Source organism: Montipora foliosa, chromosome 6 (assembly GCF_036669935.1).
Source record: "Montipora foliosa isolate CH-2021 chromosome 6, ASM3666993v2, whole genome shotgun sequence".
In the NCBI taxonomy this organism is placed as follows: domain Eukaryota; kingdom Metazoa; phylum Cnidaria; class Anthozoa; order Scleractinia; family Acroporidae; genus Montipora; species Montipora foliosa.
In genome coordinates, this window is record NC_090874.1 from 42,276,440 (window position 1) to 42,294,192 (window position 17,753).

Sequence of the window (17,753 nt, forward strand, 5' to 3'; positions counted from 1 at the left end):
ACCAACTGAAGATGAAAGATTCAAGAAAATAATATTGTTTGACATCTGCACCCCTTTGATTACCGGTATCCCATATTCAAAGCAATGTCAATAGATTGGACACATTTATTCAACTATTCATGCTTGTAGTTGTCAACCTTAAGTGTAAGCTAACTCATGCAAATGTACAGTTAGGTGTCTACTGAAGCGGATGGAGGACGGTAATCTTCTTGTTACGATAATTGACACAGATCTGAAAGGTGGTGATTTGAGGCAAAGGACATCATCATAGGCTGGGAGGATGTGATACCTACATTTTGTGGAAAGTTGTTATGTACGATAACATGTTTGAATGTTAACTTTCTGGATCTCGATTATCTAAACAACTTGATTATCCCAATTTTTTAGCCTTGTCCATAACCAGAAATTTCTTATGAAAATCAATTTCAGCTTAAAATTCTGGAAGTTACTGTTGTTCAAGTTTTAAGCTTAACTCGTAACCCCTTTTGGAGCTGTTTTTGTCTTTTGCTTTTCATTGCTATTAGTATTTGTGGTCTGTCTTCTGTTGTGTATCATAGTTGGGAGGGTAAAAAAGGGGACACAGTAATTGGCGCAAGCTGTTGTGGTGCTCTGCCAGCTTGACTGGCAAAGTTAATAAATAAATAAAGAAATATATATATCTAGACCCTTTGTAATCTGGACAATTTGTATGTGTCATCCTTTTCCTTTTTGCCACGGAGTAGTTTGTGGATGAAGTGGTTGGGCAGTTTGTTGGTTGGTTGGTTTGATTCATAAGTTTGAATGGTTCACAGGTTCAAATGGGTTAATTTGATTGTTTCATTTGCTTGCATTGTTGTTTGACTGGCTTATTAATTTGCTTGTTTTTGCTTTCAGGGAAGGGTGCCATTAAGAAGATGAAATTCAGGTAATAAACAGTGAGCCCTTTGTTCTTAATTTGATGAAGGTAACCCTTAATGTCTGGCAAACCAAACTGCTTTAATGGCGAATATAGAGTAATTTGGGTGGCTGGCTAAGCTTGGAAATAATAGGGTGAAAATGTAATGATAAATTAAGGAGGCTCAAACCAGTTTAAACATTCAGCAACTGTAATATTTGGAAGGATTGAATCTACCCAACTCTCTCGCGTAACGGCAAATGTTATGGTACCAAATAAAACTCCAATAATAAATTAACCCGGCACTTGTTGATGTGACGTAATCGGTGTCCACGGCAACAAAAAGCCATTTAAAACACCTAATACGTTATGTTTAAACGCTTATATCTCAAAAACGAACTTGGTGACCCCCATTTTTTATTGCTGAAAATTGATTAGCAGGCTAAGATGAAACTCTCTGCAAAGTTGAAAAAATTTATCTAGAGCAGTTTCAGAACCACCTTAAATTTTTCAGTAGTAAAGGTGGCGGCTGGGTATTTAAATTGTCACTTAGGACGAAGGTACTCAACAGTTGAGCTGAATTTGAGCAAGATTGCTCCGTTTTCTTTTATCTTAAACATTTAGTACTCTAATGTCATTACTTCATTAGTGAATGATCTCTTTGCAGTCCCGATGGCTTTGTTCAAATGGGTCTACAATTGGCATATTTTAAGGTTTGTAAACAGCGTAGCATTGTCGTCTGAGCCTTTACGAGGCTCTTGGAGTATGTCCCGTCACAATTATGTTTAGTTTTAAATTGTTTCTTCAACTTTTGGGGGGCATATAACGAATCCCTACCTGATATAATGTATGAAAATATTGGCCAAAATCGAGTCAGCACTTACTTCATTCGAAACCAGACCTGTCTTCTCATACCAAGGTACGAGTCAAGATTCATGAAAGATTCTCTCTCATGTAGAGGCGCATCGTTATGGAACTTTGTTAACTACAATGACAAGGAAAAATCTGTGACCCTGAATTTCAATCAGCTCAGGAAGCGAGTCAGCGCTGAAGATATGTCTGAATTTACGCCAGCATTTGCTCTAAGATGCAGACAACAGAATTTTATTTACTAAATCAATGTGTCCATATAACATATTATTTGATTTGTAAGTATGTTTTGATGCAGAATAGGTTAGTTTAATTCTTAAGGTGGCTGGAACCAGTTTCACCACTTTTAGAGACCTTATTAGATGGGTTATAACTACTATACTGTATCACGTAACAGCAATGTTATGGTACCATATGAAACACCAATTATTGCTTAACAAAATGCGCTCACAATTTTGACGTAATAGGTTACCATGGCAACATGAAAGCTCTCCAAAAACACCCTATATTTCGTCTTTACTTGCTTATATCTTAATAATGAACTCGGTGACCCCCATTTTTTATTGTAAAATAGTAATTAGCAATTTGAGATAGGACTATCTGCAAAGTTAAAAAAAATTCTTGGGAGCCAATTCAGAGCTACCTTAAATTTTCGAAAAATTAAGGTAGCTCTGAATTGGCTCCCAAGAATTTTTTTAAACTTTGCTGATAGTTCTATCTCAAGATGCTAATTACTATTCTACAATAAAAAATGGGGGTCACCGAGTTCATTATTAAGATATAAGCAAGTAAAGACGAGATATAGGGTGTTTTTGAAGAGCTTTCATGTTGCCATGGTAACCTATTACGTCAAAATAGTGAGCGCATTTTGTTAAGTAATAATTGGTGTTTGATATGGTACCATAACATTTCTTTTACGTGATACAGTTTTGTAGTGACAACCCTTCTAATTAAAAGGTCCTTAAAAGTAGTGAAACTGGTCCCAGCCACCTTAAACACACGACCCCACAAGCCTTAATATCTTTAACAATTATTGTGTTTAAGTAAAAATTACCGGTATGTATGTATGTATGTATGTACATGTGTGTATGTATGTAACTTGAGCGTTGAGTATTGATGTCCTCTGATTATATTTGTAATGTCCATTTTAAAGAAGAAAATTGAAGATGTAGTTCAGATAAATAAAGGGAAGTCTGTATTATTATACATTAAGTATACAGTCTCTGCTGATGTCTTGGTCTCGTAAACATGCAAATTTGGATATGGAAGTCATTGCGGCACGAACAGTTTGGCTTCATCAATAGAAAAGCCTTAAATAACAATGACCACAACCAGGTTTTCTGAGCCCGCGAGACTGAGCACCCCTGGCAAACCATTATTTTAACGAAAACCGCTGGTCAGCAACCTGGTTCTGGTCATTTCTGTCTAAGGTCTTCCTCATCAATAGGCCATTTCCTAGTTCATGTCTGCCTCCTCTTCAAAGCGAGTGCAAAGTTCTTCTTATGAAAATTAGTTGTCATTCATATGTAAAAGTATAAGTAATTACCATCACAAAAACTTCGCACAGAGACTTGTTTGAAGAGAAGGCAGACATGAATTTGGAATTGGCCTGTTGTTCTCTCCATTTTAAATGAGTCTTTTGGTTTCCAGTGTTATTAAAAAAGTGATATATTGATAGCTCGTTTTTTTCTTTGTTCATTATTAATGAATTTTCTAATGCTGCTTTTAGGATCACGGGAACTTCAGTTTGTCCTATGAATCCTCTATGACAAGACTTTTCAGGTAAAAGCCTCTTCTTGGGTTTATTTCTTTATTGATGAAACCTCTTGTTCTCCTTACCAGGCTTACACGCAATGATGTCTATTATTGACAATCATTTTAAAATGTGGCTTTTCCCACCGTGGTGAGAGATGTTGCATGATAGTTGGTATATGATGAGTGATTTAGTCAGACGTAAACTTGGGACTTCCTTTTTGTGAAAACCTATGAAACTTGTTCTTTGTTTCTTTTGCTTATTGGCGGAGCTTTCCTTGATTTCCCTGTCTTGCTCGAAGGAAAGGTAACCTCTGCAAGAATGTCCTCGATGTCAACCAAAACTTTGTACCAATATATAAAAACAGGCTTGAAACCTGCCATAACCAGTTTGAATTTTTCTGCCTTTCCATTGGGAGTTCATTGGGAGAAAAGTGGAAGTGACGTTGCATTGACGTCACAACGTGCGTGCGAGACAGAACATTGAGGAGATCTGTGCGGAGGTTTCCTTTCTTTCTCGCTATTGGGGGAAATCCAGGAAACCTGTACTAAACAAATTGTTCAAATCAATTATAACAGGATTAAAAAGATAAGAAGGTAACCAATCAGCTGTTTGCAAAGAGCGGTGGTAATTCTGCAAATGATCAGAAACCAAAGTCAACGAACGACATGTCACCAGGCCCCATTCCCCTTTTGCTACGACCTCCTCACAACTTTGTTAATTTTTTCTTGTGTTAAGAAGTGGGAAAAAAGTCTACTTTGGAATGCTCATATGTTACTTTTTTGGCATCTTTTTTTTTCAGAGAGGGACGCACAGAAACTGTCAGGCCTTGTACAATGGACTCCTGTACATTTGTCAGGGCAATGCTGAACCCCACTGCTACAGTATGGAATTTTTTTTTTCATGTCGTGAAATAATTCCTGAAGTGCAAAACCCTACCGTTTTTTTTTCAGTAGAGTTTGTGTCCATTGCGTTCTAAATCCCGAGATCTTTAGTATTGAGTGCTTGCTGACCCACTTGAAGCGTGAAATAATTCTGCCACCTCAAACAGATGTGAAAGCTCATCTAAACTTTAATTTCACCGTCGCCTTTTTAATTTAATTAGAGTAAAGGGATAAAGGGACTTCGAAATTTTGAGATAACCTTTTCTTAGGCCCTGTCCACACGTAAATGGATATTTTTGTTTTCACGTCCACATGTAACGTGTTAAAATCAATTTGCCTGTCTACACGTATCCGGGTTTCTTCCTAGTTTCCAGGGCTCCTCTGTGACTATTGTCAACGAGAGCATGCGTCATCAGGCTTGCGAGTTGGGGGCAAGGGGAGTTTGTAACGTCATCAGATTCGAAAATGTCCTGATTCGACCCTCCACACGATTCCAAATGGGTAGGTACAAAACACAGATCATCGGTCACAAGTCACAGGTCATTGCTTTACCAATAGAGAAACAGCCTTAAGCGTTTACCAGTGCTAACATTAGGTCTAAAAACGTTTTTTTAGGCCTAATTAGGTCAAAGGTTAGCTTTAATGAATGTTTGGGATTCTTTCTGTATTGGTATAAAAATAATGACCAGCTTTGTTTTGTACCTGCCGATTCCAAGTTCTTTGTTTATTCTGAGCTTTCCACTCTGGAGAGCGAATTCACAAAGTTGCGGTTCGCCAGATACGTGTGGGCGGAAGGCGATTGCGCAAAGAAAACGTTGCGGATTCAAATATAGTCGGATATGTGTAGAGGGAGCCTTAGTTTACTCATGTTAGTTGTTTTGGGTAACGCTGTGTCTATGTCCAAAGCAATGGGTTACCCGCTGACCAGTAATATTGTCTGGTGTTAGACAGAGTAAGATCTACAAGTGGCCCTATTTGGAGGAAAAGGGGGAAAAACTGTACAGCCATCGTGTAAATCACCATCCAGGGGATAACCGCCAGTCACGACTAATGATTCATCCACTGGAGAGCAAGTAATCCAGTGTAATTATAATATCGATCGCTATCCCACCTACTCACAACGAGGGAGAGCTATGTAGAAAGGTCTCAGTGGAGTATAGTCCTCAGTTAAAGTGATTTTTTCCCCTTTTGGTCACCGTTTGTGTACAGAAATCAGAGAAGAGGGAACTTATGATGAAGGCCGTTGAAACACATGTCACAACCTTCAAAAAAGCCATGTCTGGAGAAGGTAATCATTTGTTGTGCGTCTGTTTGGTGTTGAGTTTGTGTGGCCTTAGGAAACTTTCAATCGGAAAGGAGGTTACCTTCTTTTCTCTAGAGAAAGTAAAAAGTGACGGAGATGGAGAGTGGTGGATAGGTCCGGGGTTCCGCAACTGAACAGTGTGTCTTACGAACTCATCGGATAGGGTCAACATTGAGCTTCACCAGTTTCGTGTGATCCAGCGTGCTCTTTTCGTTTTTATACTTAACAATTATTTTACAAGGGCGCTCTAGATATGAAGTGATAGATAACGCGCCGAGTTGGTTATAATCATTTTACATCCAGCAAGCCCGAGTAGAATAATTGTCTTTTTAAAAACTTCAGGATCAACAACTCTTCCCCTGAAGCATCGATTTCTGCCTCGCTCAATTCCGGTGCAAAACGGCTTATGTCGGCCATTTTTTCTCAGACCCGCAAAAATGTTTTCAGCTCGCTTTATTGGTGACGCGTTCCTTGACGATATTGGGTAGAGTAGCTTGCGTAACTGGCGGTTCTTTTTGGAGGGCGAGAGATTTCTAGCGGCGCAACAAGGCTTCCTTTCGCCCGGTGAAACCGCTCGAGTTCTCTTGCGTTCCGCAAGAACAGAACCGCTAGCTACGCAGGCTAGAGTAGAACAGGTATATGAACCGATAGCCCGTGTCCGGCGAGCCAATGAAAATGCTTGAAATCTGATATCCGTAGTTCAGTTTTGTGATAATTAACGATTATTCTATGAGCGCGCGTTTGATATGAGATGGTAAATAGCCAACGAGGCGCGTAGCGCCTAGTTGGCTATAACCAGCCTCGTATCCAACAAGCGCGAATGGAATAATTGTGTTATTAAATTCCTTAAACTCCAGAAGTTCGGAAGTACGAAATACGAGCGACAAAAGCGAGAAATTCCGAGCGAAATCGAAAAAACTTGAAGTTGTGTAATACCTCTTTGTCAGACAGACGCAGGCTAAACCCAAAAACATTTCTTACCTTTTCGCGTACTTCTAAACGTCGGAATTGATCCATACTTTCCGCAAAAAAGGGTTTTTTTGTTTGCTTTATTCAGAGAGAAATTTCGCTTTCCGGCGAGAAAAAGTTTTAGTAACGCTTAGCGCAATCATTCGCCATATAAGGTCAAACTAGGGTATATGAGCTGATAACCGAGATTGAGTAAACCAATCATAGCACGAGAAGTGTATTAACCGAGGTTGAAAATTTAGTAATATTTATTATCTATTTAGCTGAAATTACATATTTAAAGGGCCGAACTGAGTGCCTCCTTCTCCATAACACTTACAGCCCAAAGTATCTATGTTCCGGAGAAATTACTAGACCTCATTCTTAACCGAAAAATTAATTGTTATTGCAAGATCTTCTTCCTTGGTTGTTCTTTGAGAAACGCCGGAACCTAAGTGAACTTAATGTTGGCCATTTCAATCATTGGGGTTTTTTTGTTAATCGAAACTCTTTTAGATTCCAATATTCGTCACTTCACTCTCCCTGACTTTATTCATTCGTTCATAGCAGTGGTTTCCATTACGTTGGCGCAGTTTTCAATTGAGTGTCGAAACTAATTAGCGAATTGCTTTGCTTTGTGATTACTGCACTCAGTGATTGGTTCAAATTCTAGCGCCACTTTTTCAGCCCATCAGAAGTGAAAACAAACCAATCTTGGCTCGCACGTGCACATTTTCCCGCGCATTGTGTCGGTTACATGTAATTACTTCGAATTTTGATTGGTTTGCCGGATTTTCCGTCCTTTTTGATTGGCCAAAGTAATTACTTTGGTTTTGGTTTTATGACTCTCGATTGAAACTCGTTCTATCTGTGGAGGCTGTAAGCGAATAGATTATCTGTGTGGGCTGTGAGTGGATCTCGAGTTTTTTTTCGTGGTAGTTTGAAGCAAGCAATGGCGAGTCCCTTGATAGATTGCCATCAAACTTTTTTCGCCGCTTTTGTAAGACTCCCGGCTTCACTCTCCTCTTCACTCGCATTTGCAACATGGAACTGGGTGCGCTGTACAGAGCGGGCAGATTACTAATAACTTTGGTGTTTACTTACCGATTCTTGTAATGCAAACCACCTTGTAATTTTCGTTGTAGGTATCGATCGTCACTTGTTCGGCCTTTACGTGGTGTCAAAATACTTGGAGCAAGACTCGCCGTTCCTAACAGAGGTGCTTTGTTGTGTTGACCTTGCTTTCGGAGTGGGCGGAATGAATGCTGATGATATGAAGATTAATATAGAATTGAATGAGGAGAAAACGATTTCCGCGGCTAAAATTTCGAAAGAGAAATTAAATGACGCCAAAACTTTATCTTGTCAGTATCATACAGTTCCCGAGAAATGGATAAAATCGAGTGGAACGTTTAACAATAACTGCCCAAAATGTATGATTAAAAAAAAACTGCCTCGGACAAAATGTGTTGGTAACCGTCAAGAGGTCAACCCGACGTATTTCCAATCGATTACAGTTCGCTAGTGTAATGGGCCCTTATGCTACCAATCATCACGGCTGTCCTGTAACGATGATTTTATCGCTGAAGGAATTTCGAGTTTCCACTTTCGACTTTTCTTCAGAATTTCTTTGAATCACCTCCCGAATAGACCTTTTCGGCTTGTACATTTTGTTTTCCCAATACAGATCATGTGATAGTACTCCGGAGGTTTGGTCTTTTGTTTTGTTCATCAAAATGAGGACATGCAAGTATGAATATGCCTGCATGCACTCTTTTTAATGAACAAAACAAAGGACCAAGCCTCCTGAGTACTATCACATGATCTGTATTGGGAAAACAAAATGTACAAGCCGAAAAGGTCTATTACCTTTAAGTGCCCCTAACCCTTCAATTGATATTTGGTTTTTTTTGGTAGATTTCCATATCTTTCAAGAAGTTATTTTCGGATTTTTTTTTGTTGTAAATATTGAATCCTGATTTTTTAACCAGCGCTAAAAGTGAAGGCAGTGGTGACTTTGTTTTTTTTGCCTATCGTTCGCATTAGTCCCCCACTCGGCCAAATGTGTCCTTATATCGAGCATGACGTAAGGAAAGATCATCGTGCAAGCTTGAGGTGTTGCAATGTCCTTTTCTTACGACACAGCTTAAGAAGTGTCAAATGTCGGACGTTGTTGGCCACACCGGGTTGGTGTTAGCGTGTGTCACCTTGCTGTTATTGTTGCTTCTCATTGGTTCGTTCCTAATGAGCCCACGAGACAATAATTTGTCCAGCAGGGCTCAGCGCGCAAGAAATTGAAAATTTCCCTAACTTCAAGCGCTCGTTAATAAAATCAGGATTCAATAGAGCTCTCGATTGTTTTCTGAAAAGTTCTTCTCGAGTCAGAAAACTATCTAGCTGGTGGAAATTCTTCAAACCAAATCTTTCTTTTTTCTTTAGGCCCTAAAGGAACCTTGGAAATTGTCAACAAGTCAGGTAAGTTGTGAACTAAAGTCTTTTTGAAGAGGCAATTACGCAGCTTTCAAATGTAAGGTGAGTACTGTGAAGTAACAACTAATAACTTATGGGCAAGTCTTTTCTCACAACCTTTCGGTGACTGTCAGGGGTAACATTAATCAGTGTTCCGTGCAACTCGCTTCGCAATGGTGTTGTAATAGTAAAGCCTTTATTTAAAGAGGGTAGCACTTAATAGCCAAAGGCTAATAAACTTGTGGCCCTCATAAAATACACAACTATTTACAATCTAACAAATATTGTAAGCTAAAATATATAAATATTTAAAATAATACAAGATTCGATCAAATGATGAAATGATGTGAAGCGAGTATCATAACACATTGCCTTGAAACTAGTGTTGCATGTACGGTTCCTTGACATCCGCCGATGAAAATCCTTGATTTAGTGAGTTTACCTCACTTGGTTATCGAGAGGTAGACGAATGGCAAGGAACATCGCCCAGGGTAACAAGTATTGCGCAAATTTGACTTCCAAAGTGGGGACTTTTTGGCCAACAAAATTGCAAAATAACGTGCGGTAGAAACTGCTGACTGTAATAGCCCCTGCGCGTTTGCTGAACTTTGCATTGTCTTCACTTGTTCTTTACCGTCCATTCAAAAAAACTCTCAATACCATAATTGCATTTCCAAAGTTTTGGCCGTGGGGAATCTGAATTGCATTACGCATTGCAACACAATGTGCTTTCTCAATTTCAGACCGCCACACGACAACTTACGACAACGGACTACGACAAGATGCCAGGACTGAAAACGGCAGGAGGAGGATTTGGTCCTGTAAGACAACAATATGTTGCATTCTTCTTGCCTAATCGAGTTTTTATCTTTTATAGCCGTTATCTCTTTGGTGACACCTGAAAAGGCCTCGAAAAGTTTCGGGACTTTCGAGAAACGGACCCCAGTAAACATTAGAGCCAGTATTTTAGAGTTTTAATTTAATAACCCTATGCACGCTGTGTGAGTCTGTATTTACTATTTACTTAAGGGCGGGAAAGAGAATGTCAGGAAGGGGGTAGGCTCATTTTAATAAGTTAAGAAAGAGAGTACAAAATCCTGGTGGCAATTCTTATTCAAGTCTAATCGATTGCTTCTCTTTTAGGTTGCGGATGATGGTTATGGAGTGTCTTACATTATCTCCGGTGAAGACGTCATCTATTTTCACATCACTTGCAAGGTGTCATCAAAGCTTACCGTAAGTAACAGTGTTTGTCCCGGGAAAGCCGGGAAATCTCGAGACAAATATGATATTGAAGAGATGTAGTTACCGCTAGTTTGGAGAACGTTCGCCTCCCAAGAACGGCGTTCCTCGACTAAATCACTGCGAAAATTCTTTTCCCTGATTTTTATTAAATAAAACGAAGCCAGCTATCTCTTCTTGTACATGTATACTTATGGAGGGGGGGTGGGGTGGCTCAACTACAGAAAGACAGTGGTTGCAAAGGAACCTCTTTAGTCAAGAGCTGTGCAAAAAGTTTACATTGATGGTTCTTTGAAGTAACTTTTCGAGTGGAAATCTGACAGCAATTTAATCAAAAGGCGCATGCGCAACTAAAATCCTGGTCAAAAGTTGTTGGGAAGGTTGCGCTCATCACTTAACCTCACACCTAATTCGATTATTCTAACTATTGGCTGTACTATTTGGGAAAGAGCATGCTCTTGTGTCCCCCCTCCCCCATATTCAATGTTGGAAGAAAATCAACTTTTTGTTTCGTGTGAAATCCAACATTGGTTACCTTCCCAATACTTTTGTCCAGGTTTGTAGTCCCAGTCCTCTGCCGTGCGTTTCAGTGAAAAACCTGTAAAGACTCTCAGGGAACAAAAGGAAAAAACGGTTTCTTCACCGGATTGGAACCGTCCTATCATTTTTCATGAACTGTATCATGAAATTTATATTCGGACAAAATAGGGAACTGATATTTTGAAAGGTGTATCTAAGGAGGGCCTTATGACGTCATAAATTTTTGAGCAGTAATCTTGATACAGATTTTGTGTTCTCATACTGTTGTGTTAAAACTTTGTGAAAAATGTAGTTAACTCGCTGAGTTTTTGGGCATTTTCTCTTTTGGTCGCGTGATTTACCAAATAAGGTTGTGAGTCGATCGAACCAGACAAAAAGAATGTTAGGGAAGCTCACTAGGGTTTTAGGACCGTGTGTAAGCTGGACAGTAGTATGGCGTGAGATTTAAATCCACGTGATGTTCACTCAAAAAATGTAAACAAACATGGCTTCCTTGTTTAGAAACATCGTCCGGCTAAACTTCATAAAATTGCCGGAATGCAAGTTGTTTCCTTAGATTAGGCCGCTGTTTCGGAAGAAGAGAGAATGTTACAAGAGTTGCCAGTTTATCTTTGACAGAAATTGTCGCTTATAGAAAGCGTGGATCGCATCGTAAACAGCACAGAAAGTTCCTGTACTTGTACTCAGTGTGTGGATTAGTAGGTTTGCCTGGGGCTAACTCGAAAGATAAAGAAGGAGGAAAGTTACCGTGTTCATCATTTGTCAGTCAGAGACTTTCTCCCTCCCTCTCTCTCTCTCTCTCTCATCTCGTAAAGCGCAGCGTGAATAGGCGCTTCACGAGAGAAACGAAAGGATTTGCACGTAAAGCCTGAACTGTGCGTGTTTTCTGATTTTTGTGACGTCAGCGTGACCAAATCTGTAAAATTAACTGCTAACTTTTTCGCGTTTCCTTCGGTAATTTTTTTTAAAACTTGGTTCAGCTCTAACTACATACAGTTTCCATCAAATACCCTATATTTGTTAAAATCTGTACGAGCAAATCGAAAATATTTAGAAAAATGACAACATTCAGAATATTGACAAAACCGTCTGAAAGACCTTGACTTTTTACCTCTTCAAAATGTCAGGCAATATAATTTCCATAATGCGGCACCCATACTGGTAAATCTCTACAGCGAAAACTTCAGGAGAAATTAACTAGGTTTCCTTTTGTAACTCGTGCCCTGTACTGAGGGGTTTCGCAAATACTCTAGGGAGCCACCTTAAATAGAACACACTTGGCAAAAAAGAATAACTGTAGAGTTTAAAGGGACTCGCGAAATGACTAATTGAAGGGGTCCATAGCAACGGTTTGGTAGTTAAGAGCCACTTCTTTAAGAATGTAAATTAAGCAAATCAATGTTGTCCTAACCACAACATAATTTAACGGAAATTCCTGTACGTTTCGCTAATGAAACATTTGGTGATAATTCTACAAATTTTCATAATAACACCAGTTATTATCTCACTATTGCATGCCATTGACTTTGAGCTACAGTTGACAGATAATTTCACCGTGACTCGGGGATGCTTGTTAAAAATGGAGTGCTCTTGACATCCGTTGAACGTAACGCCTTCCGACAGTTAGTTCGGATGCTCTACCACTAAGTCATACGAGATCCTTGGTAGCGGAGCAGTTGTTGGTTGGTCATACGTTCGACTCAGGTCGGAAACACTTGCGGTTTTTCACCGAGTATCCCTGAGTCTACATGGATAAATACATCTCACTTTTCATTCATTTTTACTGGGGCAAACATTCACCATCTGCTTGAGTGCATTTGCGAGCCATGATATTTAACATCATTTTAAGCTGGAGACTGTTAGATGTTTGTGCTAGTAATTAGTTTAGATTTACAGTTTTATCCGTCATTTCTTTCAGTGGGAAAATGCAGGTACTCCACAATTTCCAAACGGACAAATGCCTGTTCCATTCTTTCTTTTACCGAAAGTTCGAAACATTCAAACACTTAAGACCCAAAGTTAACAAGGAAAATCACCAATGCAAACGTGTATAAGCAATCTGTTCTGATCACACCACCGCAGCTCTTTGGGTTAGGGAACGGTGTATTTGCGGCAACTTGTTGGAACGGTCGATTTAATGTAATTTTTACCCTTTCTCTCTATTTTTCAGGATTGTAAACGCTTTTCTAGTTACATTAAGGAAAGCCTTAGTGAAATGAAGGCCTTGTTTGACGACTAATTAGCGACAACTCCATCAAGATAAATTGACGAATTTTTATGTAAAAGATATTAGCACCGCACAGTAGTTTCAAGCCTTTTTACCCCCAAAGGAACCCCCCGGAAGAACTTTGTGTCACCATCATTCACTGTTCAGAGAACTTGCCAAATTTAGTTATCTTCCTAACTCTAAGCCTTTTGCTTTTGGTAATCAGTGAAATATTTGCTGACCAAAACTGATGAATTATTAGGTGGTAAAATCACCAGTGATCCCATGCATTCTATATATATATATATATATTTTTTTTTTGCAAAGGGTCCTCAGCCATTATCTTGTGTATCAAATTTTCAGTGCTTTCAATTTCCAGGCAGATCATTAGTAAATGACTGACGTGTGCTAAGCAAAAACATTCCTCTGGAAATTTACTCATAAATATTTCGTCTGCAAAGCAAGTGGGTAAAGCTTTGATGACGCACCTCTTCAATATCGTACTCAATTGTAATTTTTAAGGGGAAAAAAGTGGGCCAGAAAGGAATGAAGCTTTTTAATTACCTGAATGTAGCGTGTATTTCATAACCGTGCTTGCGGATTTTAGTCTAGTTTAGCAGCGTAGTAATTTAGCATTTTATGAAATAAACAATTTTACAGTCCTGAGCTCAATCACCAGGCCTTTGAATAAAAGCGAGGCTGCAATTGACCATGTTTTTATACAAACCTCACTGCTTTTCTCATGTAAATAGAACTCGTTACCATTACAACATCATGATTTACGTAGGAAAAGCAATGAGCTTTGTATCAAAACAAGGTCAAATCGAGCCTCGCTTTTATTCAAAGGCCTGGTAACTGAGCACAGAACTGTAAAATGGTGTATTCACATAGGGAAAGTGGTGATTTCACCTTAAATAGAAACCATTGTTCGTTTTGTCTGTTTGTGTGGTTGTGTCGTGCGTAAGAATGGAACTTGCGTTTTTTGGCAAAACAGATTGTCGTTGAAACCAAGTTCAAAATTTCTTCGGACTCTCAACAAACCTAAAAGCTAGTAAATGCGTCAGTGCGAACAATTATTCCAAATTAGCTGAGATGCCGTAGGCCACAAACTCTATTTCTCAGGGGCACCCAACGAGTAATTTCGGTAAATATCGATTCGGAAGGAAGGTGAGCTAGAATTTTCGAATATTCGAACTCAGACTTTAAATTCGCCCTAAGATTTTGGATATTTTTTCTAAACAGATTTCGGAAAAGTAGAGTCTGAAGAGCGCGTAAAAATTTCGAAACCACATTGAAGAATACTGGAATTTTACTGAGCTGAGTAAGAGTTAACTGTGGTATCAAAAATAGCAAAAGCATTTGAGGATTTATACCTTCTATTATTTTCGCCAGAAGAGAAAATCTGGTATAAAGCAAACGTTCCCGTAACGTAAAGATTTTAATCAGACCCGTTACGAATGCTAGAACTTTTTGGACGAAGCAGAAAAGCCACCTGAAACTTCCCTAGAACTTCCGAACAGAAACTAGCTTTTAAAGCCTTGTGGAAATTAATTTAGGTAATTCTGACAAATTTTACGACATACCGGCCGTTGGGTACCCCTGATCTCTGTTTATCAAGGCTAATCCAAAGGCACACGTTCAGCACTCGAAAGAGACTTCTTCTGCAGAAATTTCCGATTCAAGAAGGAAAAAGAATTTTCCATTATTCCCCTATACGCTAGGGATATATATTTATCGAATCTGTTTTCACCAGAACTTAAAGGTCGTATAAAGGTGTGTCGATATGAAAATATTAACTATGGTGTTTCCAGAGGTAACTCACTACGTTACATTTAAAGAGCGGATATTTAGTTAGTGACGTTATAGAACGCAATTTTAGGCAAACTAAAGGTGTTAATTTTTGTCTTAAATTAAATCAAATATATTTCCGTAAAAAAAACTGAGTGGTAGTTGTGCTTTCTCTTCCTGTATGGTGCTTTTCTTTCCAGGATGTTTGGACGTTCACCTGTCACATAAATGATTCCCCTTTCCGAACACTTACGAGCGATGCGCGTAAGAAAAAAATCTGGGAATTTTGGTCTTAGCGAGACTTTTGATGGGGAAAGTCTTATTTTATTTGGTACGCGCGCTAGAACTTAAGAAGACTGCGAGCAGTCTCTCTTTGCTCTAGAATCGTTGAAACGGACGCGTAAGTTGAACTTTCAGTGACTGAAGCTGCGGGTTGCAAATACCGCGGGCGTTGGCTAGATCGCTCTAACAACCGCCCGCGATATTTGCGACCCGTAGTTTCAGATATTTTGAAGTGTTCGTTTCAACGATTTTACAGTAAAAGAGAGACTGCTCGCAGACTAGAACTTTTTGCCAAATGAATCCCGCTTCAGCTTTCATACACTTGAAGCTTCGTGGAGAAAATGACCAGCTCCCAATGACAGTGGCTTCATAGCTCAGTTGGTTAGAGCGTCGCACCGCTATCGCGAGGTCACCGGTTCAAACCCCGTTGAAGTCCTGAATTTTTTCAGGCTTCTCTGTACGCAATTGCAAAAATTGCGTTCATAACTGCGAGGATCATAGCTTTACTTGATTTCATATCCGCAGTTCATATATGATCCATCTCATATATCATTTCATCATCAATTCGCATATTGTTGATCCTATTTTCACGTGCGGATGCACGCATGCGCAGGAACGAGTATCATGATGGGGGAAAAGAGCGTTGAATCCTGTTAGCAAAATAAATAATCGTGTGATCTTCGGAAAAGATGAAAAGAAATCGCGCGAGTGATGTGTTCGGAAGAGAAGAAATGAAATGGCGCCGGAACCGGGAATGATGGACTTGCTTTAATGCAGTACCATGCTATCATGGCCGGTAGTTCGACGTTTAGTTGGCAAATATGGTCTAACGCTTTTCATTCGAGTTGTGCATCGTTATCACTTCATTGTTCTTCACTTCAGGACATCGACAAATTGTACGGTGAGTGCTTTTAAATTTTAGAAAAAGTTTGTAAGCTTAACTGAGCTATTTTTGCTCTGAAATTTCACGTACCCGTTAATGCGCCATTAACATTTAGTCTTGGGGTTTGATCGACAGCCAAATTGATAATAGCTGCGGTTACACTAGCCATTTTGCCCTTGGGTAAGTGGCTTTTTCCCACGGGGAAGCAATTTTTTATGTGTAACCGATCTGCCCAAAGGAAAATTTCCTGTGGGAAATTTCCATGGATACGTCAAAAAGAACAAAAGAATTGCCCATGACAGTTCCAGATGTAAGTCTGATGGTTAACAAAACCCCAAAGCGATCAACCAATCACAAGATTGCCGAACGCGAGGAAAATACAGGCTGTGATGAACTGTGTAAACAACTACGGACGTGGAAATACCCAAGCACGCCCTTTCTGGCCAGCAGCAAGTCGACGTCTAAATTATAAATTGGAGAGTTGCAAGGACTAGAGAAAGCGTAACTGAAGTCGACGTCTTTGTTGCCTTCTTAAAATGAAGCGATGAATCGCTGAACTTAATTGAGGTGGACAGTTTAAGAGAAGCGCCGATCGTGACAATTACCGAAAATAAGCCAAAGAAAAGTTTGTCGTTCAGATGTAGATCTTCGATGTTTACCTTTTTTTTTTTAGATCCTTAATTTTAATGTATTTTGTATTGTAAATAGTTTTTCAAAAACCATTTAGTGGAAAAACTAATAAATCTCATCTTGTCTTATCTTAAAGGTAAGTTTCCCACCAAAACAGGCCAACGCTTACCTTCACCTTGGGTAATTTACAAGTGTGTAACCGCAAATGGGGAGTCGATCATAACCCAGGGTAAACCCAACCCAAGCCGTAACACCAAGGTTCCCCATGGGCAAGAGGTCTAGTGTAACCGCACCTAATAGTGAGGAAGCTTTTAGGGTCAATGAGACGTCCGTGAACCACAGATAGCCCAAGCTCGGATGTCTGTGTACATAAATTATTATGGGGGCTGGACAATCTGCGAGCCATGCGGGCCAAGCGAAATCTCGCATTAAAGCCTAAGCACCCATTTCAAATAGCGCTGATAAACAGTAATTAAGTCTTAAGCACCCATTTTAAAAGGGCAGTACTAAAGGCAGGAATCTGGAATGTGGAATCCGGAATCAGGAAACCAGAAACCAGAATTATTCACAATTCGCGAGAATTGAAATTTACCTTCTTTCCGTCGATCCTTTGATTATGTTCTAACTATTACCACAGCCTCCAAAGAGATTCTAAACGGGCTATGTCACGTCATTTTAGGGTGTTCAGGGGAAATATTTTGTTAATCACGGGTAACCTAAGCCGACTATATCATCAGTTGTCGACGTTGAAGCGCAAAATTCATCTGCCTTTCGGCAGAATCTTCAAAACGTACTTGTTTACCCATTCAATGCTAGTGGGACGTCTCGAAAGAACTTTCCTTCAATAAACAACGTGAATTTTTGATATTCACTGTATGTTCTTCCTCAACCTCTAATCGACACCTTCAGTCCCACTCCATCACTTACACAACACATTCCCCGGGCGCCATTTTTCTTTAAAAGAGGCATTTTTGTTTCAAGGCAGGTGAAAAAACAAGGAAAATACATTTAAAAGTTTAAAGTTTACTCTATTGTAATGTTCACTGCCTTAGCTTGATGATGCCATCACCATGCTCGAGTT

At 39.4% G+C, this 17,753-nt stretch overlaps 1 protein-coding gene across 1 annotated transcript in view; it reads left to right on the forward strand.

Moving 5' to 3' along the window:
* Positions 1 to 15,032, forward strand: part of LOC138007409 (carnitine O-palmitoyltransferase 1, liver isoform-like) — a 50,954-nt gene extending 35,922 nt beyond the window's left edge. The window contains exons 19-28 of the mRNA XM_068854296.1: positions 874 to 904; positions 1,542 to 1,587; positions 3,474 to 3,526; positions 4,300 to 4,381; positions 5,591 to 5,669; positions 7,778 to 7,851; positions 9,072 to 9,107; positions 9,845 to 9,922; positions 10,245 to 10,337; positions 13,054 to 15,032. Coding sequence (XP_068710397.1) covers positions 874 to 904; positions 1,542 to 1,587; positions 3,474 to 3,526; positions 4,300 to 4,381; positions 5,591 to 5,669; positions 7,778 to 7,851; positions 9,072 to 9,107; positions 9,845 to 9,922; positions 10,245 to 10,337; positions 13,054 to 13,122 — 641 coding nt within the window. The 3' untranslated portion in view covers positions 13,123 to 15,032. The remainder of the gene's footprint in view (positions 1 to 873; positions 905 to 1,541; positions 1,588 to 3,473; positions 3,527 to 4,299; positions 4,382 to 5,590; positions 5,670 to 7,777; positions 7,852 to 9,071; positions 9,108 to 9,844; positions 9,923 to 10,244; positions 10,338 to 13,053) is intronic.
* The last annotated feature ends 2,721 nt before the right edge of the window (positions 15,033 to 17,753 follow it).